The sequence below is a fragment of the Chelonia mydas genome, chromosome 1 (genome assembly GCF_015237465.2).
Source record: "Chelonia mydas isolate rCheMyd1 chromosome 1, rCheMyd1.pri.v2, whole genome shotgun sequence".
NCBI lineage: Eukaryota > Metazoa > Chordata > Testudines > Cheloniidae > Chelonia > Chelonia mydas.
Window position 1 is genome coordinate 139,416,648 of NC_057849.1, and position 21,589 is coordinate 139,438,236.

Here is a 21,589-nt window from a genome sequence, read left to right on the forward strand (position 1 = left end):
TCTAGGTACTATTGCTGTCTCTATGTGATCTTGGGTAAATCACTCACTGGAGTGTCAGCACTGATAACCTTTCAACTGCAGATTATTTTACCAGTAACTTCCAACTGATGCACTTATCGGGTATGGTTGGATGTTCCTATCAAGCCTTGATAATCTATTCATACTGTGATCCTGATTCAACAAGTTGGTTAAGCATATGGGTTACTTTAAACAACCCACTGATTTTAATGGGACTATTCATATGGTTAAAAATAGGAACATGCTTAAGTACCTTGCAGAATTGGGGCTCCAGGAGCCTGGGGAGCAAGTTCTTAATTTTTTTTTTCCATTTTGTCTGTTACGCCTGCCCTTCTGTATGTATTGTCAAGAGCTTGGAGGCCAGAGAAATGGCTCCGTCCCTTCGCATGGGAAGAGCAGTGCAGCCAGCAATGTATGTAGGCCAAAACCCAGAGAGAAAGCACAAGGAAAGTTCTGCTCGTCTAGATGTCTAACATAGGACAACAAACTGTCCCAGGTCATAGTGCAACATCCTGTTGCCACTGCACTGGGAACAAGGAGGATCTGTGATCTGTTTGAAGACCCATAAGCTAATTATCAGCACGCTGTTTTGAAGTTGTTTTGCAGAACCCTCTTAAAACCCCCCTCATGGCTTCATCATTCAGCTGGATTGAATTTGCTTCTAACTTTTGTATTTTGACTATTACAGGATTCCCAGCAGGAGAACTCCAAAAGCCTTTCTTTTGGGGGACGGAATATCCTAGGTAAGTAAGAAAGGAAAACTATAGTAAGTAGGCAATGAGGAGTAAAAGAGTTGCAAAGGTACGTTCTTGTGTGAAATGAAAGGGAGCATGAAGTGAAAGAGTGTATTGATACAGCAGCCCAAAACAATGTGTACAGTAGAAATGTATAATCATGGCATGAAGAAACTGGCAACAGGAGAGCCCTTTGGGATGTGTCCTTCTGCTGCAGGCTGCTTTTTCTATTGAAAAACCAGGTTGATCTGAAAAGCTGCTGCCTTGTGATATACCTGTTTTTACCTTGGGAAACTGGATGTCTCTGTGTTGTTTTAAACTGAGGATTGATTGCTTTGAGGAATTCGTAAATAATTGTGTCTGATTTGGGTGTTTTGATTCTGTAGTGAGCAGAAGAGAGCAACATGTGCATGAAGTCTAGCAGAAGAGAGCAACGTGTGCATGAAGTCTATTAGAAGAGAACTGTAAATAATGGAAATAAAAACTTTCATCTGCACTGAATGCTGCCCCACCCCAGCTAAGAGGGGCATTTAGTGTATTCCTCCTTTAAAATTTCATTATTTTCTTACTATAATTTTAAACTAATATTGGACCTGCTCCAAAGCCTCCTGAAGTGAATGGCAGCATTTCCGTTGACTTCAGTGGGTTTTGGATTACGTCCAAAAGGCTTGGATCCACAAAAGGAACACAGGGGTTTTGAGGCTCAGTACTTCAAGGCCTAACTTGTGCCTAGAAAATCACAGGAACACACTGCAATTCACAGAGTCTGAATTAGGCCCCTAGGCTCCCTATACAATTAATGGGAAGAGATAGGTGCCTAGGAATGGGATCCACAAAAGCCAGCATGTTAGGTGGGGAGCCCCCATAAACTAGTCAATGGGAGATGCTGGTGAGAAGGGAGTTAGGAGTCCTGGAGTTAGGTGCCTAAGTCTGGGCTGCAGGATTTGCTCTGCTTCTGCTCTACAGCTGGGAACTCCTCTCCTGGAATCAGACATCTTAGGTGCCTAAGTACTTTTGTGGACCTGGGCCAAAGTGCTTGATGTCCCTCTTAGGGCCTCATCAAGGCAATAAATATCTCTCAGGATCATGAGCTTTAATCCAGCGAAGCACTTTAGCACATGCTTGCCTTTAAGCAGATGACCAGTTCCACTGGGGCCATGGTTAACATGTGCTGTTATGGGGGAAATGATTTCAGGTCACCATTAATCATGCTTAGTGAAAAGTCCCTACTTCCATGCAATTCAATATTTTCATACTTGGGGAGGGACAAGAGAATAAAAAGACCCTGATAACAGTTTCAGAAAGCTATCTTGCTATCAAATGAGACCAATTACTACTGACAGGTGTCTTTAATAAATTCCATTGTTTACCTTTAAACATATGTTGTATTTATTATATTTCAATTGGGACGAGTGCCCCTCTAAATAGAAATTTTGGCAGTAAATATAAAGATATGTATTAAACTTAGGAACAAATAAATTCATGTTCAAGATTATTTCTTATGAGTCAAGTGACTTTCTTGTGGTGCAGTAAGTAGGAATAAAGGGAGGTGTCCAGTTAACTCCTTTTCTACAATGCATATTTCAGTGTGGTCAATTCCAGTTTTGTTCTCTGAGCTGATTTCTTGGTACCCTGATCTCCTGTCAAAGAGCTGAAATTGTGGTTCTTTTAAACAATTATGCCTCACATATTTCTCTTCTTTGTTACTCTAACTTATACAAGTTGTCAAGGTTCCTTCCACACTCTGAACTCTAGGGTACAGATGTGGGGATCTGCATGAAAACCCCCTAAGCTTATTTTTACCATCTTAGGTTAAAACTTCCCCAGGGTACAAACTATTTTACCTTTTGCCCTTGGACTTTATTGCTGCCACCACCAAACGTCTAACAAATATATAACAGGGAAAGAGCCCGCCTGGAACCGTCTTCCCCCCCCAAATCCTCCCCAAACCCTACACCCCCTTTCCTGGGGAAGGCTTGATAAAAATCCTCACCAATTGGCATAGGTGAACACAGACCCAAACCCTTGGATCTTAAGAACAATGAAATAGCAATCAAGTTCTTAAAAGAAGAATTTTAATTGAAGAAAAAGTAAAAGAATCACCTCTGTAAAATCAGGATGGTAAATACCTTACAGGGTAATCAAATCCAAAACATAGAGAATCCCTCTCAGCAAAACCTTAAGTTACAAAAAGACACAAAAACAGGAATATACATTCCATTCAGCACAGCTTATTTTCTCAGCCGTTTAAACAAAACAGAATCTAACGCATATCTAGCTAGATTACTTACTAAGTTCTAAGACTCCATTCCTTTTCTGTTCCCGGCAAAAGTATCACACAGACAGAGAGAACCTTTGTTCTCCCCACCCCCCAGCTTTGAAAGTATCTTGTCTCCTCATTGGTCATTTTGGTCAGGTGCCAGCAAGGTTGTCTTAGCTTCTTAACCCTTTACAGGTGAAAGGGTTTTTCCTCTGGCCAGGAGGGATTGAAAGGTGTTTACCCTTCCCTTTATATTTATGACACAAGGCATTTTCACTCCTTTACTCATCAGAATGACATTTAGTAAACAAATGAATCTGCTCTATATCGAATAGCTTGGCTTATTCTCGATCTTTTGTCAGTCCATATAATAGAGACCATACATGAGTGCTGGAATCAGAAAAAAAGAATTGTCATATTTTGGGGGGATTAAATCATAAACACTTTTTTGGGCATGACTGAAATGAACAGTTATTATGTGATGGATCATTATGCCCAGTAATAAAAAGGGTTACTTCAAACCCTTTGCCTTTTCCTGTTACTATACAATGTGTTATTAATACACTAATATACACTACTTTGTTGTATGGCATTTCTGTAACGTGTGACATATGTAAAGTTCCAGAAGAATAACTTAGCAAATACAAGATGTGTTTCGTGAATACCTCTTCTGAATGAAAATTTCACACACGTCTTTTCCTCTCACCATAGAAGAACATCCGAAAATTGAAAACAAAAATACACTGTACAAACAAACCAGGAAGATGTCAATTATTATCTGCCAGGAACATGAAATGATTGTCTCCTTTCTGGCTCTTCAGTGCATTAGATCTGATTGTAGATAATCTCTTATTTCTGCACAGGTGAAGGGAAATGGGATAATACCTCTTTTGAAAACAATGGGAATCTGTTTAATGTTTCAGACATTAAATGCCATGCATTTGCAAGCTTGTCTATCACATACTCAGAGAAGAGTGATTAGATTTTTAATCTTTTAATCTTTGATCTGTGCTTTTAATCTTTGATCTGTGCTTTTCTTTAACTACAATAACTACAATAACAGAATAATTTTACTCTTAACACTACCCAGTTCCCAGTTAGAAAATAAATGCTGCAATCAGTTGGAAGCCCCCTTTTTATTTTGAGTCCTGATGATGACATAAGATATTTGTATAGAAAATCTAGCCACCTCAGAGATGACAACAATGCCTTTAAGGTTTTATTTTCACCCTTCTTTAATAAACAAGGTTTTTCATGTTCCACCTTTCACTATCAGAAGCTTTGAGAGGAACTTTGTGGATGTAGGTTTTAGACACAAAAAATCTTTTCTGAAATGGAAACCTGTTCTATCCTCTATCTCATCTGCTTTGATGTTCATATGCATGCATATATTGTAAGGTGAAACTGCTCTTTTGTGTTATAGGTCTTTAAGTTATGGTGCCATTGGAGTAATTGTTGGGCATGAGTTTACCCATGGATTTGATAATAATGGTGAGTAATTGTCCACATTTATATTGTTCTTCTTTTTGGATTTGTTGAATAGAAAAAAAAAGATGCGTTGAAGCAGCTTTATGTGTACATATTTTCAACAACGATAAGATGTGTGAAAAGGACCATAAGATTGTAAAAAGAATGGTTTAGTTTTGTATGGATTCCTGCTGAAGTTGGGCCAGGAGGGATTTTTTATGAGTGAGTATTTTCCCCCAGTCTGAAACAGAACAAAAAGAAAAATAATAGAAACTATCCAATAAAATGAAATTCTGAAAAAAAGATGTTTTGGGCTAACGGAAATGTTTTATTTTGACAAAATCAAAATCTTTTCATTCTGATTTTTGCTTTACAAAATTAATTTACATAATACAAAATTTTAAAAAGCAAAAATAATTTCAAAATGGAAAATCAAAATGTTCCATTCAGAATGTTTATCAACATCTTTCCATTTTTTCTTTTGGAACGCATTTTCCTTTAAATTGACATGCTTCTGCACAGTGTTTTGCTTTTGTGAAACAGAACCATTTTCCATCAGAAAATGCCAATCAGAAAATTTCTGACCAGCTCTAGTTCCTTCCACTGCTGCAATAGATATAACAATTAATAGACTTATGTCTTTGTCTTCTCATTGTCATATTGATTATGAGAAGTAGAAGTCTGTAGAAAATTATGGCAACGTATAACACACAGTTTATGGCAGTGTATTGTAAGGTATTGATCTGACTGGTCTGTGGTTGACTGGCTGATTTCTCTCTGGGCATGTCCACACTGCAGTTAAAACACAGTGGCTAGTCAGTGCCAGCTGACTGTGGCTCACAGGGCTCTCAGGCTAAGGAGCTGTTTAATTGCTGTGTAGACATTTGGGCACAGGCTGGAGCCCAGGCTCTGGGACGTTGCAAGGTGGGAGGGTCCCAGAGCTCAGGCTGCAACCTAAACCTGAACATCTACTCCACAGTTAAGCAGCCCCTTAGCCAGAGCCCAAGTCAGCTGGCACGGGCCAGCCACAGGTGTCTAATTGCAGTGTAGACATAGCATATGTCATGAGGCTTTAGACAAGCAAACTGGGAAGCAGGAAGCATAGAAGTGTAGTATCAATTTTATAATATAGCAACCATGTGCCTGTTTTCAGAATCACAATTATATGGGCTGAGGATGAAAAATAACCACAATTAGATTTTACTGGAAAGTTCCAATTTCTGTAATATTGTACAACTCCGAGCTATGTCATTGACATCACTCATGGGATAAAAGTTGTTATAAAAATGGGAACGGAGACACTGGATGAAGTAGAGGCCCCACTGATAAAAATGGGAGCTTTGCCATTGATGTCAGTGGGGGCAGGATTTCACCCAGTGGCTAAGTCCATTTTAAACGAAAATATAAAATAAAAATATGGATGTGGCCAAAAATAAATAAATAAATAAAGCCATTAGTCAAAAACTGATGACTAATCATGTCACCCTTTTTGGCTCTAAACATCTTAATGTCAATTGTTTTGATCCTTCTGAGTTCAATAATCTGCATGAAGAATAACTCAGAACAATTATGATTTTGTGAGTGTGAAAGTAATTTTTCTCTGAAAAATGGCTATGTAAAATAACACAATCTTCCTCAGTAAGTCATATCCTTGTGTATATTCAGAGTCATATTTGATTACTTTAGTTACAAACTTAAGTTTTTCTGCTTTTACTCTTATTCACACTGCACAGTCAAGATAGTTTTGGGAGTGACTGGATTCCATTCTGCGTGCTGGATTCCATTCTGGCTCACAGGTCATTACATGAATTGTCTACTATGGTCTAACTGCAGTGTTAAATTCTGCCCTTAGTTACTCTTGTGAAATCCCTTATTCTCCAATTTCCAGCTATATAAATTCATCCTGGGATCTGAGAGTCAAGCTGTGTTATTTCCAGCTTGTGCATCAACATCCAAAAAAGAATTTCTAGACTATATTCTCAGTCACATATGTGCAACCCCAATGGCTAGGATGGCTGCTGCAGAGTGATGTACAGGTGTTAGCACTGTAAAATAATGCCATCTTAGAGGAAGAACCCAAAGCAGAGAATGTAATCTGGGTCTCTCTCAGAATAATTACATGCAAAACAAAGTACACAGCCACACCGCTAGGCAAACTACAAAGACTATAACTCCATACCCTCTTGGGTTGAATCTTCCTTTTTCCTATTAAGTGAATGATATGCCTAATGTTTCATCTTTTTGAGATTCACTGACTGAGTGGCATTCGCTGGATGGCATGACCACAGGAGTTGGGTTTCTGTAATGCTACCTTTAGCTGAGGGACAAAAATCAGAAAATCTAAGTGAATTAAGCAGAATAAGCAAGTGTGGACAAATTGATGTGAAGTAATACATCTGTTTTACTACTCTAACTTCTTGTATTTGTGTCCATGCTATGCTACAAATACTGCAAAAAGTATATTTTTCTCAAAAATGTCTTCTGGTTTTTAGGTCGTAAGTATGACAAGAATGGAAATTTAGATCCCTGGTGGTCCACTGACTCTGAAGAAAAATTCAAAGAGAAGACAAAATGCATGATTAACCAGTACAATAACTATTACTGGAAGAGAGCTGGCTTAAATGTATGTAACATGCCAGTGGCTGAAGTCCCTGATAGTTTACTTATTTTTTCATGATTACCAACATGTTGGAATGCTACAAGTGAATGGGCTATTCATAACAAATGCTTTGAGATGAATGTAGCTGTTTTTCTGTTCATGTACTATACATGAAGTGAGCACATTTATTTAATTAAACTTGTTTGTCAAATTATTAGTCGAAATAAATTACAACAACAGACTCTTTGTTGAGAGGGTTAAACTGCTTCTCATAGTGAGGTCAACAGTGGAGGCAGTGTGAGTGGGTGAAGCCAAGCAGCAGGAGTAGTCCAATGGGGATGTATGTGTTAAATGCCCTCTAATGGCAGTGTCAGCATAGAACAGTGATTGGAGCCATGTAGTGGCAGCTACCATTTTTTTTAAAAGAAGGAACTAATAGTGTGTTTAGCAATCCCACCCAATACATCAGAAAATAAATTAACATTATAGTGTGGAGACACAAGCTACAGCTTATTTCCCATTCAACTCTTGCTATTTGTGGACATGTTGCTGATCAAATGAATCAAATACTAAACAATCATTCACAGCAACTGCAAAGTTGAAAAAGGAAATAGAAATGAAATTTGTGTATTAGCTATCGGAAGCATGGGCTCCTCCTGAATATATGCAGGTTTAAACGGTACCTTTCTTGAATGGAGCATAAATAGGGACCCTGGGTGTGGAATACTGGCCCCACTGATATCATTTGCAGAACTCCCATTGACTTCTATGGGGCCAGGATTTTAACCTCATTTTTACGGTTAAATCCATATCCTTAAAACCCAATTTCTACCTCCTGTCTTGACATTTCAAAAGCAGAATTAACTCACCTGCTCTTGCACCTCCTCACAATAAGTTGTTAAAGGTATTGTTAGTTGTTCATCAGCTGAGTGATAATGATGATGTGCCACTGACCAATCAGCAATCCAGTGACTCAAGTTTGCAGTGCTGGATATCAGCCAATTTACAAATAAAATACCTCCCGCTGTTTGTTAAGCATCTCTGCTGCCACCATCATCACCACAAGAGAGGTATCACTTAAGACACAGAAAATGTTGTGGAGGAGCTGCTGGAACTCACCCACTCGTTCCATGCTGTTGCTATTGGCCCATCCATTAGTCTCTTGCTTTCTGGAGGTCCTGACTGTGGTTAGGAGGATTTGGACCCTCCCTCATCTGTGAAGTTGTAGGAACTGCTGCTAGTGCACAGTCATGTCATCTACAGGACTTCACTGAGGTGAAGATATTTAGTTCTTCCTTTTCTGTGAAGCATCATATTGCACTTTATGATAGGGTCATTTTTGTTATGTTTCAGGGTGTGCGCACACACAGATAAAAATATAAAATACCCCTTTTGGAACACTGGAATGTAAAACTACTTTATTTCTTAGAATTCAGAATGATACACACAATCCCACACAGAGAGAGACAAAGCAGGCTGCTCCCTAAGACATAGGCACAACTCTCCTAACTTTGTTCTAGACTGGCTTTTTCCTGACTAACTGCTGCTCCCAGATTACACACTTCCCTACAGAGTCCCCAAGCATGCAAGCGGGACCATCCTCTTTCAACTCCTCTTTCAATTTGAAATGAAAAGGTCTCCAAAAAGGTGCGTAATGAAAGAAGTAGATATGAAAATAGATATAGTTTCAGACTTTGCCAATACCAAAGAGCTGTGGTGTTAAGAAATTCTCTTGTTCTCCCATCACTATCATGATCCCTTTTAGCCACAGCCGTTTTAGTGATCTGATCCAGAGTCCATTGAAGTCAATGGAAAGATTCCCATTCACTCCAAAGGCCTTTGACTAGACCATTGTGCCACTGATAATTTGTCCAGTCCTACATTTCAAACTGTTGCTTCATACCATTTTATCAGCTGTTGCATTGGAATCATATTTTAATTAATTTGATTCTAAACTTGATCCTGTGGTTGTTTTTTGTATAAAAAGTTGGAGGAAAAAACTAATGAATTACCAATACAATCTGATAACTCAAGAACCCTTATAGGTCTGGTGATAATAGATAGTGCTCTACTCCACAGAAAATGAGAGGTTCTTTCAGATTATATTAAATATTGTAATATCAGGATATTGGGTTTATCAGCATTTAGATGACACCAATTTTTGTAACATGATTTTTTTATGGTTGCTGGAAGCAATATTAGAAAAAAGAACTTGAACCTTCTTTCTAGATTTGTAAAAAGCATTTTGTACACTACCCATTTCAATTCTCTCCGTGACATCTACTTTTAATTCTACTGTTTTATGTTATACTTTGATAATTACTGTCACTCCAGTAGTAGATAAAGAGTTATGTGGAGAAATAAATGTAGTTTGTCAAATAAGTAGAAAACTTTGCAAATTCCCAGATCTAACTAGAGCAGCTAAAACATGGATGGAAAAAAATATTGATACTTATTCAAATTTCACAGACCAGATTCTCAGATGCATTGTTTCTGCTTCATGCCACTTTGCCTTTGTGATCTAACCCTAGAGCTAGAGTAACTGGTCACAGGAGAATACAGAGATGGTATGAGTAAAGGTTTGATTTTTCACATAGGAAAGCAATTTTCTTCATCAGAGCTATTCATTTACAGTAGCTGAGGATCTGGCCTATAACCTCTGTTTGATTTTTTTCCTGTATGTATATATAGGTTGGCCTTGAAATGCAGTTTAGAAACAGATCAAATGAATTATGTTCTTCCTTTCTGCCAGATAAAAGGGAAGAGGACTTTGGCAGAAAACATTGCAGACAATGGAGGTTTGCGAGAGGCTTTCAGGGTAGGTGTAAGATTCCCAGTGGTGATGCAAGAGCATGCGCACCAATCTCAGGGAGCAGACTGTTAACAATCAGGGCACAATCCCCTAATTGCTTGTGAGTTATAAACTTGGATCTCACCAATCAACTGCACCAAGTGCAAGCTTCTCAGGCACTTTAACAGCCTTACCATGGAGTCACAGACTGTCCCCTTGGATACTCGGGTCTGTCTCACTGGCCAGGTAAGCGTATCGCTGTGACAGATGACCTCTTACACCAAGAATCACAGCGCTATTCAGGTTAATCCTAATCCCAAAGAGCCAGTCACTTACCCCAGGTCAATTGCGCTTTGGGTTTCACACCAAGACAATGCTTGTAGCCAATCCTATAGTAAACTATCTGAAGATTAATTAAATAGGGAAAGGGAAAATAGGGAATTATTTACATGGTTAAAGCAAGCAACATAGACACATGAATTATTACAGTCTTATATTTCAAAAGGCAATATAGGCTGCTATAATCAGCAAGCTCTATTTGACCTTTAGGGGTAACCCAGGTTAAGCAGCTGAGGATCTTTTGCTTATGCGTAGAAATACCTTCCACCCCCTAACCACAAGTCCAAGCAACATAGTCCCTTTGGTTTGTTTTTTTTTTAAATTCCCCTCCTGCCATGTGCTCTGAGCTGAAAAACTCAGCTGATGGGAGGAGTCCATTTGCATGACTCATCTTCTCAGGGAGGAGAGCAGAAGCAGAATAAGAATCTTTAGTCCTTTTGTTGGCAATCCAGATGTGGGGAGTTTCCAGTTGTAAAATCCACCCAATCTGGTATCAGTGGGCCTCCTCTTTCTGGACGGGCATAACCATTTCTGCAGAAGAGCAGGTCTTCAAACTAATGTCCCTCTCCTGTATGGCGATTCATACAATCCTAGAGGCTCACAATACAACCACTCACATATTACATTACAATATGGAACACAGATATTACAAGTAAGATTAATGCATTCAGCAATTCACAAGCATTTGTGAGAGACTAAACACTCTTATAATTCAAACGCCTATTTTATCAATATTAATCCACAAGTGATCCCGACAAATTCCAGCTATGTATCTGTAAGTGTCCAGTTGAGACATGGGGTCTTCGGCAGGAGCTGGCACTTGGCCTGCCAATGTCACAGTAGGCAGCTGTTTTATTTCTTTGTGCTTGAGGGGAAAAAAATTGAAACACAGTATGTAAAAACTGCTGTTGAGCTCTGTATCTACTGAACAGTACCCACTGTACCTCTCCAATCAGGCCTATAGGAAGTGGATTGAAGAAAAGAGACAAGGAGCAGAGGAGGCTTTGTTACCAGGCATTGAATTCACCCACAATCAGCTCTTCTTTCTCAGTTACGCTCATGTGAGTACTAGAAAACGCATTTTCAAGTTGATGTATCCACTAGGTTGCTCTACAATCTGCTTGGTTTAAAAACAACCCCCCCTCCCCAACCTTTTCTCCAAAAGAAGAGATTTTAATGGGTTGAATAAAGACTCCTTTTTCTGAACTTACTAATTTTTCTTCTCCTTCTCCCTCTGTGTCCTCTCAAGGACCTCACTCATCTTTCTTCTCATCCCCAAACTTTTGTACCCCCTTTTTCTTTGCAACTTACTGGCTCCTCTACTTCTCCCACTGAAATTATTCCAGCTCTTGAACATAGTTGTCATGACAGCCATATCCCCCTCTCTTGTAAACCTCTTCCTCTCAATAGCCTTCATCCTGTCCCTGCCAATTTCTCAATCACTTCCCCTTCGGTTTCTCACCTATATAGGCCTTTGTAGGGTTTCAGAGGTTTGAGAGCAATGGGTCTTAAGTCTGATGTATTGGGCATGTTGTTCAGTGAAACCAAGCAATGGAGGAGAGAGAAATCTTGGAAAGTTTGTTCACTTTGTCTGCTGTGCATTAAGATTGCCTTTCGGTGCCCTTTGTATATTCAGCACACTTTTCGAAAAGAGACACCGGTATGGACATTAAATATCCTTGAATTCATCTTATTTCATACAAAGGATTAGGTGCTTGAGCAACTCACAAGGTCTGTTAGGGTGTACTGGGTATAGTAGACAAGAGGATAATTCAGTATTTGCATATATTGTCCATAGCTTCCTTTGTGGTCACTCATAATTGGGTCAGATATGACCTTAGGAGCTGAAAATTAAGGGGCATTAAAGGAAACTTGGAAAATACATTAGGAATCAGTATTGAAAACAATGAAGTAATGTGTTAGGTAATGTCTACAGTTGATAGGGACAAGAAACATCATTATATCACATCTTTAATATACACTTTAGAGCAGGGATCTCAAACTCAAATGATCACGAGGGCCACATGAGGACTAGTACATTGACCCGAGGGCCGTATCACTGACACACCCCCCCCCCCCACCCCGCTACCCCCAGCCCTGCCCCACTCCACCCCTTCCATGAGGCCCTGCCCCTGCCCCGCCTCTTCCCACCCCTTCCCCACCACCATTCCAACCCCTTCCCCAAAGTCCCCACTCCAACTCCACCCCCTCCCTGCTCCTATTCCAACCCATTCCACAAATCCCTGCCCCACCTCTTCTCCGCCTCCTCCCCTGAGTGCATGGCTCCCCGCTCTTCCCCCTCCCTCCTGGAAAGCACTAAGTACCACCAAACAGCTGTTTGGTGGTGGGAAGCGCCTGGAGGTAGGCAGAGGAGTGGGGATGCAGCGTGCTGGGAGGGAGGGTTGGCGATGGGTAAGGGGAGCTTGGCAGCCATAGGAAATAGCTTGGTGGGGGGAGGGGGCGCACAGAGAGCTTGGCAGGCCGCAGCAAAGGACTCGGCGGGCCGTGTGTTTGAGACCCCTGCTTTAGAGGTTTAAAACCAAGAAGATACACAGTGGTTAAAAGGGAGGGGAAAGAGAGTTCCAGATGGTGCAGCACAAGACAAGCGGCGACCCTCAATTACAATGATTCTCAAGGGAAAGGACAATCAAGGAAGCTAGCATTAGATGAGCTAAGTGAGCAGATGGGGAACAGCAGTGGTTAGAGACTTGAATCCCTGGAGAGTGTTTGAAAATCAGAATTGCTTTAAATTAGATACAGAGATGACTAGGAAGCCAGTGGAGGTGAAGGAAAATGGGTGTGGTATTGTTCCTGCCCATCTCATATATATTACACTAATACATGTAGAAGGATCAGCTACGTTTTGAAAACTGTGTCCCCCAAATAATGTACATGTTTGTCTTTTCTTCGTTAGGTGAGATGCAACTCCTTCAGACCAGAGTCTGCAAGAGAGCAAATCCATACTGGAGTTCACAGCCCTCCTCAATTCAGGTAGAGTAAATAATATGACAGGTTTCAGAGTAGCAGCCGTGTAAGTATGTATCTGCAAAAAGAAAAGGAGTACTTGTGGCACCTTAGAGACTAACAGATTTATTTGAGCATAAGCTTTCGTGAGCTACAGCTCTCTTCATCGGATGCATGCAGTGGAAAATACAGTGGGGAGATTTTATATACACAGAGAACATGAAACAAAGGGTGTTACCATACACACTGTAATGAGAGTGATCAGGTAAGGTGAGCTATTACCAGCAGGAGAGAAAACAAACCTTTTGTAGTGATAATCAAGGTTTGGCCAAACCGGACAGTCTCTTCATAAAAGAATAAATGGACACAAATCAGACGTCAAGAATTCAAAACCATTCAAAAACCAGTCGGAGAACACTTCAATCTCTCTGGTCACTCGATTACAGACCTAAAAGTGGCAATTCTTCAACAAAAAAAACTTCAAAAACAGACTCCAACGAGAGACTGCTGAATTGGAATTAATTTGCAAACTGGACACCATTAACTTAGGCCTGAATAAAGACTGGGAGTAGATGTGTCATTACACAAAGTGAAACTATTTCCCCATGTTTATTTTCCCCCCATACTGTTCCTCACACGTTCTTGTCAACTGCTGGAAACGGCCCACTTTGATTATCACTACAAAAGGGTTTTTTTCTCTCCTGCTGGTAATAGCTCACCTTACCTGATCACTCTCCTTACAGTGTGTATGGTAACACCCATTGTTTCATGTTCTCTGTGTATATAAAATCCCCCCACTGTATATTCCACTGCATGCATCCGATGAAGTGAGCTGTAGCTCACGAAAGCTTATGCTCAAATAAATTGGTTAGTCTCTAAGGTGCCGCAAGTCCTCCTTTTCTTTCAGTAAATAATATATCTGTCTAAAGTACACAGCTGTAACTAGGGTGGGGCAAGAGGGGCAACTGCCCAGGGTGCAGACCTGGTGGGGGTGCAAAAATGGGGCAGCGCAAGATCAGGCCCAGCTGCGACAGCCCCCCACTCCGCAGGATTGAGCCCAGCAGCGTTGGCCGGAGTCCATGGGCATAGTTTCGGGCGCCAGGGGCATTGCTCCCCCAAACAGAGGCCCAGGCTGGAAGCAGAGGAGGTGGTATGAAGCGGCTTCTCCTGCTGAGCGCTCGTGCCTCCGCAGCTGGACACTGCCTCCTGGGTCCTAGTGCCAGTTGTCTTCCCCTTCTATGTTTGGTGGGTGCCCTATATGGTCACCATCTTGTTTTCTGTACAATGGTAAATGCCCACAGGGGGCATATTGGGGAAAGTGGGTGAGGTCGGGGAAAGATGCAGTGGGGAAGGGAGGGAGATGGGATAGGGCAGCGGACAGTGGGGATGGGGAAGAGAGGAATGGGGCGGGTGGAGGGGGATGTGGGAGTGGTGGGAGGGGGATGGGATGGGGAAGAGAAGGGGATAGGGGAATGAGGGGTGGGAAGCAAGAACCCAACGCAACATCCCCTTGGCAGCAGCTGGGGCTCCCCTGTTAAGCCAGACCATCTCTCCCCAGCACTGGCAGCCTACCTCCAGTGGGTACCCTTGCCACAGGTACCCCCTCCAGCGCCCCCCAAATACCCTCTCCAACTCCTCCTCCCCCAGGCAGTGTCCTTTATTTGGGATCTTGAAATATGGTAACCCTAGGAGTCGCTGCATTCTCACAGGCTTGGTTTCTGGAGCTGGCGGGAGCAGCTGTCCCCCAGTGCTTGGAGTGGGCACCGGGCTTGCATGGCTGAGCTCAGAGCTCAGGCTGTATGACTGTGAGCCTGGCCACCAGAGGCAGCTGGCTCAGGAAGCAGGGCAGAGAGAGCTGCCAGGCAGCTGACCAGAGCACCTGCTACCACAGCATGGAGAGCCAGGGGCCCAAGCAGGCCAATAGCTTTTGATCTGTCGGCTCCTGGCAGGAGGCAATGGTTTTCAAACTGTAGGGCACATTGCCCTAGGGAGGTGCATCCCACAGTGTGAAAACCTCTGTGCTAAATGGGAGGCAGAAATTTGGGGAGACACATGAGCCCGTGTGCAACCTCCCCCAATCACCTTTAGGGGGCGCAAATCAGGGGTGCCGGAACAATTTTTATAGTGGGGATACTGCTGATGGAAACTATGGAAACCATGTATTTGGTGTTTGTTATTACTACTTCAAGCCAGGGCAGCACCCTTAGTTCCTGCACCACTGGTGCAAATATGATTGTTTGCCCTGGCACTAAAATGCGTAGTTACGGCTCTGCTAAGGTACCTACAGAGACAATACAGTGTCTAACTGCAGAAATATAGGAACTGAAAGAGGTAAAGGAATCAATGCAAAAGTGGGTGCTGCTCTTATTGTTCTAGCATTTAGTTATTTGTACTTGAATATTTTTATTATCTCCACTTCCGTTATTGGGGATAGGCTTCTGCAAAAATGTGCGTTTTGCACCACTCTTGGAAAATGGTCAGACTAGATCTTGTTCTGATCTCCTTTGGGGGTGTTCCATTGTCCAGGCCTAGAATCTAAAATAGCTTGTTTGCCTCTGGTCTCTGTGAATCTCAGGTTGGCCATGGAAAGTTTCCATGTCCCTGAGGACCACAGTGATTTTGGACAAAAGCATTCTCAGCTGATGTTATCAGGTTATGGAACAAACTTCTAGAGAAGATTAGGTGAATCCAGAATCTGACCATCTTTAGCAAATGCTAAAAAACCTTCCTCTTTCAAAAGGCATCTTTTTACCATAAGACTGGGACTCAACAGTGATATTCCTGTGAAATTAATAACATCTGACAAATCAAAACCAACCCCCCTACCTCAAGCAGCGGTTTTACCTCAAGAAGGGAGAAGTCCCAGAGATTCCAGGGACTTTGTTATTGCCATCAATTTTACATAGAAGGTCTCAGATACTATGATGAGGGATGGCAATATAAAACCCTATGGATACATGATTTCATCCTTGAATAGTCTTTCCTCACTATGTACTCTTTGCCATTAGTTATATTTATTGACTGTAACTATATTTTCAGTAATTAGTAGTGGCTATTAATTTGCAATAGGTGTGTCTCAATTAAGTGGCTGATACTGCAAGCAGAACTTGCACTGACTTCAAAGTTTCTAAATGCAGGCCCTGAATATGTTATCTGAAAGCTTAATGTTTCCTGATATTTTATTTGCAGCCTAATAGTATATTGTAGTTCTCTCCACAAAACTGACCTTTAGGCATTTTTTGCACTGCAAGTATCCCTACTAGCAGAAAGTCCAATCAGTGTGATGGGAATTTCTTTTCCACCATGCTGAGCTACACTGAAAGGCTGATGGTATGCAGCGGAGAAAAAGTGCTACTTCACTGCAGAGCCAAGGTGAAAGAGATACATGATTAATTGCTTAGTAGATACACGTCTGCCATTAGCCCAGACTTTCACTTATTTTAGTACCATTTCAAACTTCACATTAGTAAGTATTAAGAGATTAAAAACTACTAGGAGTCAACAAAATGTAATTTTAGCAATGGTAAAATAATCCTAGCTGACATGAAATAAGGGAGGGCAGGAAAGAGAAGTCAAGAACTATGTGCATAGAGAGAGGGAACTATTGTCTCAACTGGAGGTGGTCTCTTCAGGTTGGCATGTAGACATTGCCAGGACAGTGTAAGGGAGTCTATACTCCTGTTTTCTGTGCTGCCCTTGTTTGTTGAGTGACAAAAGACAAATTCCATTCCATTAGCCTGTTAAGCTGGCACCTTTCCTGAATGCTACGATCTAGATTTGGACACCCTTACTCTGTAAAATAGCATTTTATTCTACAAAATCCCACTGACTTCACTGGAGTTTCTTGCAGGTCCTTCTCAATACTTTGGGTAAAACAATGTTGGCCCGATGTTAATTTAAAGGAAAACTTTCCTTGAAATACAAAACTTTTCCAATGTCTGAGAATAAAGAGAACAGAAAATGTAACTTCCACAAATAGAAAAAAATCTGAAACTTTAAAGTTCAGCAGAACTCTGCAGGATCTGCGATGTTTCATTTCAAATAACTTAGATGTTGTGTTTTGTTTCTTTCTTTAGAGTTATTGGTGCAATGAGCAACTTCGAGGAGTTCCGTAAAGCTTTCAATTGCCCAGTAAATTCAACCATGAATAGAGGTTCAGAATCCTGTCGGTTATGGTAGATGGTCTTTTTAAATCCAGTGCCAAGAGGTTTTTTTTATATATATATATATAAACTGCTGTTTCTGAACTTTAACCCACTGCTACAGCTTCAGAGCAACATTCAGCAATATAGAGAGGTTTTATTTTTTTAATGCATCTTCATCATCTGGGTGGGTGACCTGCACAGATCTAATCATTGTCTGTTTATGGTTTGGAAGCCTTAAACATTGGACAAGAGAAAGGAGAGGATTCAGGAAAAAAATTGACACTCCATGATTGGATTGCTGTTGATGGATTGCTGCCGTTACTCATTCCACTTCCTGATTTATAGTTTAGCAAGAGGAAAATGGTAGAATCCAATTGTAATCTATTGCTTTGCAGGAGGGCTGAGCAAAATGTTCCCATACAAAATTCAGTCCTTCCAGATTTGTTTAGTTCACGAGAACTGCTACATAGCCAGCGCTGATCTCCTGTGCAATACAGCATTTTGATAACATACGGTGTTATTGCATAGCATGCCATAAATGATTTTGCATGATGTTAAGACACTAGATTTTATATCAATTCAATTTAAGAAGTCAGATCAATGCCTGAGGTTGGAATAGCTCTTCATTGTTTCCACCTGCACTGACTAAACACAAAGATTACTTGTCAAATCCTGGGCATTCTTCATGAGTGCCTTAATAGCACCATATGGCGAAAATCTACTAGTGGAAATGGGGCTAGAGCAGGGAATCCCTGTCACTGGGAAACACTAGAATAATTGCATTATTATGTGTAGTCTTGATTCCTGTTCCTAACAGGCACACATTTACACACACGGGGTGTATGTCACCCTTGTATACAGGGCCTGAACAAGGAAGCTGCACCATTCACACCTCATGAAAGCTCCACACACTATCTAAGTCCCACTTGAGCGCTATGAGCTAGGGTTTAATGAGATGTAAGTGGTACTCCGTGCTAGCGCTAGGCATTAGCGGACTAACCAATTGATCAGGGCCTCGAGCAGCTCAAGAGGGCCCCTTATTCACTTTAGTAGTATGCGGTGTGTGTGTTGGAGGGCGGGGGTAGGGAATATTCCTGCTTAGGGTCCCCAACCAGAGGGAGGGATAACTTAGTGGGTTGAGCATTGGCCTGCTAAACCCAGGGTTGTGAGTTCAATCCTTGAGGGGGACATTTAGGGATCTGAGGCAAAAATTGGGGATTGGTCCTGCTTTGAGCAGGGGGTTGGACTAGATGACCTCCTGAGGTCCCTTCCGACAGTGATAGTCTATGAATGGGCTATCACCACTTCTGCGTGTACTGGCCCTGTACACAGAGGTGAAATCCACCTGTATCCATTAGGAAAGGGGGAGAAGAGACTCAAGAACTTAGCATCTACAATGTTTGGCCTGTTTGCCTCACAAGAGATATTCAGATGCAGATAACTTTCCAGATGTGGTATGTAATCAGGCAATTAAGTCCTTCATCTGATTTCCATTGATAATGTTCATAAAAGCATGTTTTCTATTGTGGTAAGCTTTATTATGAAGTAGTTAGGAAAGAAAAGCAAACAAAAATAATCTCTTGCCCAAGGAAATATATAGAAGTGGGTTTTAGGTACACTGTACAGCGCTTAACTGATTTTTACATAGAAGAATAATTTCACACTGACAGAAGTTTTACTGTAGTAGTTTAAAAAAAATCTTCCCCTTTAAATGGTTTGGCTTTTAAAAGAATATTATCAGTATAAAAACAGGGGGTAGAGGTTACTGAGTAAGGCTGATTTAAATTTTTCCAGCAAAAACGGCTTTAGTCAAAATCCAATTTTTTATTGAATACAATTTTTCATTACAGTTGTCTTGTTTTCCGTGCCTCTTATGAAAGGGGGTGATACACCGGGGAAATGTAGTCTGCCCACGAAGCCCAGTCTATAGAGGAAAATGGGGGCATGAGGGACCAGAACTATGTCTCCCATGCGGCACTGCAACAGTATTTCTGAATCAAAATAATTTTTGGGGACAAAATATTTCACTAAAAAGTCAATTTTCTTCAGGAAGCAAAAACCAGTTGCCAACTACCTCTGAGTTCCATGCCACTGAAGTGCACAGTAGTAATTTTTTTTCCTGAAGTTATTTGCCAAAGATGTCATTAAGATGGCCAGTATTTCTTATAGGGCCTTTAATTGCAGAAATCAGGACTCCTTGTTTGAGTAAGTCCTATTGAATTACATGGAACTACATGCATGATAGAGTTGCTGTTAAGTTACGGTTTTAGTAAATTGACGGTCGAACACATTCATGCTCAGGACACGAATATTGACATTATTCAAGTTCACTTTGAATAAGCAGCTTAAAGTTCAGGGGTGAAATCTTGGCCCCATTGAAGTCAGTAGGAGTTTTGACACTTACATAAATGGGGCCAGGATTTCACCCCAGAGGCTTATCTCTCGAGTATGCAAAAACAGTTTTGCAACAGTCGGTTTTCTTTGCTGCTGGGGAGTCTGGTAAATTTCTTTTGTTTGCCTAATGCTCTCAGGAAAGCAGAACAAAATAATGAAACGCATTCTTAGACATATGTTAACCAAAGATAATTAAAATCATAATAATGCCTCATGAAGTCTCTTCTCACTACCACTATCTGAGTAGTGCCTTTTATAGCTCTGATCTGCTTTCCTATTGTGCCTGTGTATCACCAGTGTCTTGCTATAACAAGTGTAATATTGTCAGTCCACCAACTATGTCTATCCTGCCAAATGACTTTATCAAACATATTTAGCTCCTGCAGCTTCTAAATTGCACTTCTGGGTAAGTTTTCGGAGAATATTGAAAAATCGGTGCATTTCTCTCACCAACAGATGTTACTATACTTTCCAGTGCTGGGAAGGATGGAAGAGGTCCTATTAGTGTTCTTTTTACTTTAAATGAATATCATTCTTAATATGTTTGTTCGTCCAATGTTCAAACATTAGGCTCCAGGTCGGGATAAGTGGAAAAAATTGCCATGTACAATGCACATGCGGAATGTTTTGTAATGTGTGAATTTGAAGAGATTTTCTTTTGTTCCATGAAAAACAAAAACAAACATTTTTTTGCAAGTGCACATTTGGGCTGTGATCTTTGAAAAGAATTAGTCCCTGATCTTGCAAAGACTTGTGCACACCTTAAATTTTACATACACTGAGTAGTTCTATTGATCTCTCTGGGATTACTCAGTGTGCAAAGTGATGCATGCGCATTGGCCTTTGCAGGAGCAGGGTGTTATGTGCACGAGTAGCATCACACATGAGCAGTCCCAGTGAAGACACAATTGTACTAATCACCCATGTAAAGTTACTCTGGTGTATAAGTGATTGCACTTTGAGCTGGAGTAGAGAATGGTTGGTTAGTTTAAACCCAACACCTATAAAAAATCCATCTTTCACCTTGCGTGGGTGAACTTTTACATTCTAAAATTAGGAATAAAATGTATTTGCTAAATATCTGATTTATAAAATATTTAGAAAGTTATGTATAATTTTTCATGAAGTATTGTTCAACTGGTCACGCATATCAAAGGTATATTATATATTAAATTACTGTGAAATATATAATGATCTCAAAAGAAATATCGAAATCCGATGACTCAAGAGGCAGAGCCTCTGACTTAAAAAGCCTTTTCTGATTATGTTTTTTCATTTTGCTGGTCAGTCTATTGTATTCCCTGTTTTAAGTGCAATCAATCAATAAAAAAGCCATATTGATTAAGAATTTTCCTGTGTGCTTTACAGCCAAAGGTGTTTGGGATCTGACTATTTTCAATGATAAAATGTCCTATTTGTAATATCTAAGATTTGCAAAATGTAATAAGGAGCATGCGTGGCTCCATGGCTATGTGGTACCAGGATTTAAAGGCTACTATTAGTTTTTTTATGGTAGTGCCCAGAGGCTCCAGTCAGGATCAGCCCCCCATTGTGCTCGGTGCTAACTCACATGGTAGTAGGACAGTCTCTGCCTGAGTCTAGGGTTCCCGTCCCTGCAGACACACATGTGCACTGCCATACAGCTTTCTATGCCTGCGTTGTGCTACCAAGTTCATAGCATGAATATTTACAGGATCAGGGCCTAATTTTAAAACAAGGTGCAATAACAGTGGTTTGAGCATTGGCCTGCTAAACCCAGGCTTGTGAGTTCAATCCTTGAGGGGGCCATTTAGGGATCTGGGGCAAAACTCCTGAGGTCCCTTCCAACACTAATATTCTATGATTCTATGAACTCAGGATTTTAAAAAAAGTGACTTA

At 40.9% G+C, this 21,589-nt stretch overlaps 1 protein-coding gene across 5 annotated transcripts in view; it reads left to right on the top strand.

The window, feature by feature from the left end:
• PHEX (phosphate regulating endopeptidase homolog X-linked) overlaps positions 1–21,056 on the top strand; it is a 138,753-nt gene extending 117,697 nt beyond the window's left edge. For 3 of the 5 annotated variants that reach the window (XM_007070474.4, XM_043537973.1, XM_043537975.1), the window contains 7 exons: positions 707–761; positions 4,436–4,503; positions 6,972–7,102; positions 9,831–9,896; positions 11,165–11,269; positions 13,123–13,199; positions 17,249–21,056. In XM_007070474.4, the coding sequence (XP_007070536.1) occupies positions 707–761; positions 4,436–4,503; positions 6,972–7,102; positions 9,831–9,896; positions 11,165–11,269; positions 13,123–13,199; positions 17,249–17,351 (605 nt within the window). In that variant the 3' untranslated portion in view covers positions 17,352–21,056. The remainder of the gene's footprint in view (positions 1–706; positions 762–4,435; positions 4,504–6,971; positions 7,103–9,830; positions 9,897–11,164; positions 11,270–13,122; positions 13,200–17,248) is intronic. The other 2 variants (XM_043537972.1, XM_043537974.1) reach the window with 2 other exon arrangements.
• Positions 21,057–21,589: the final 533 nt, after the last annotated feature.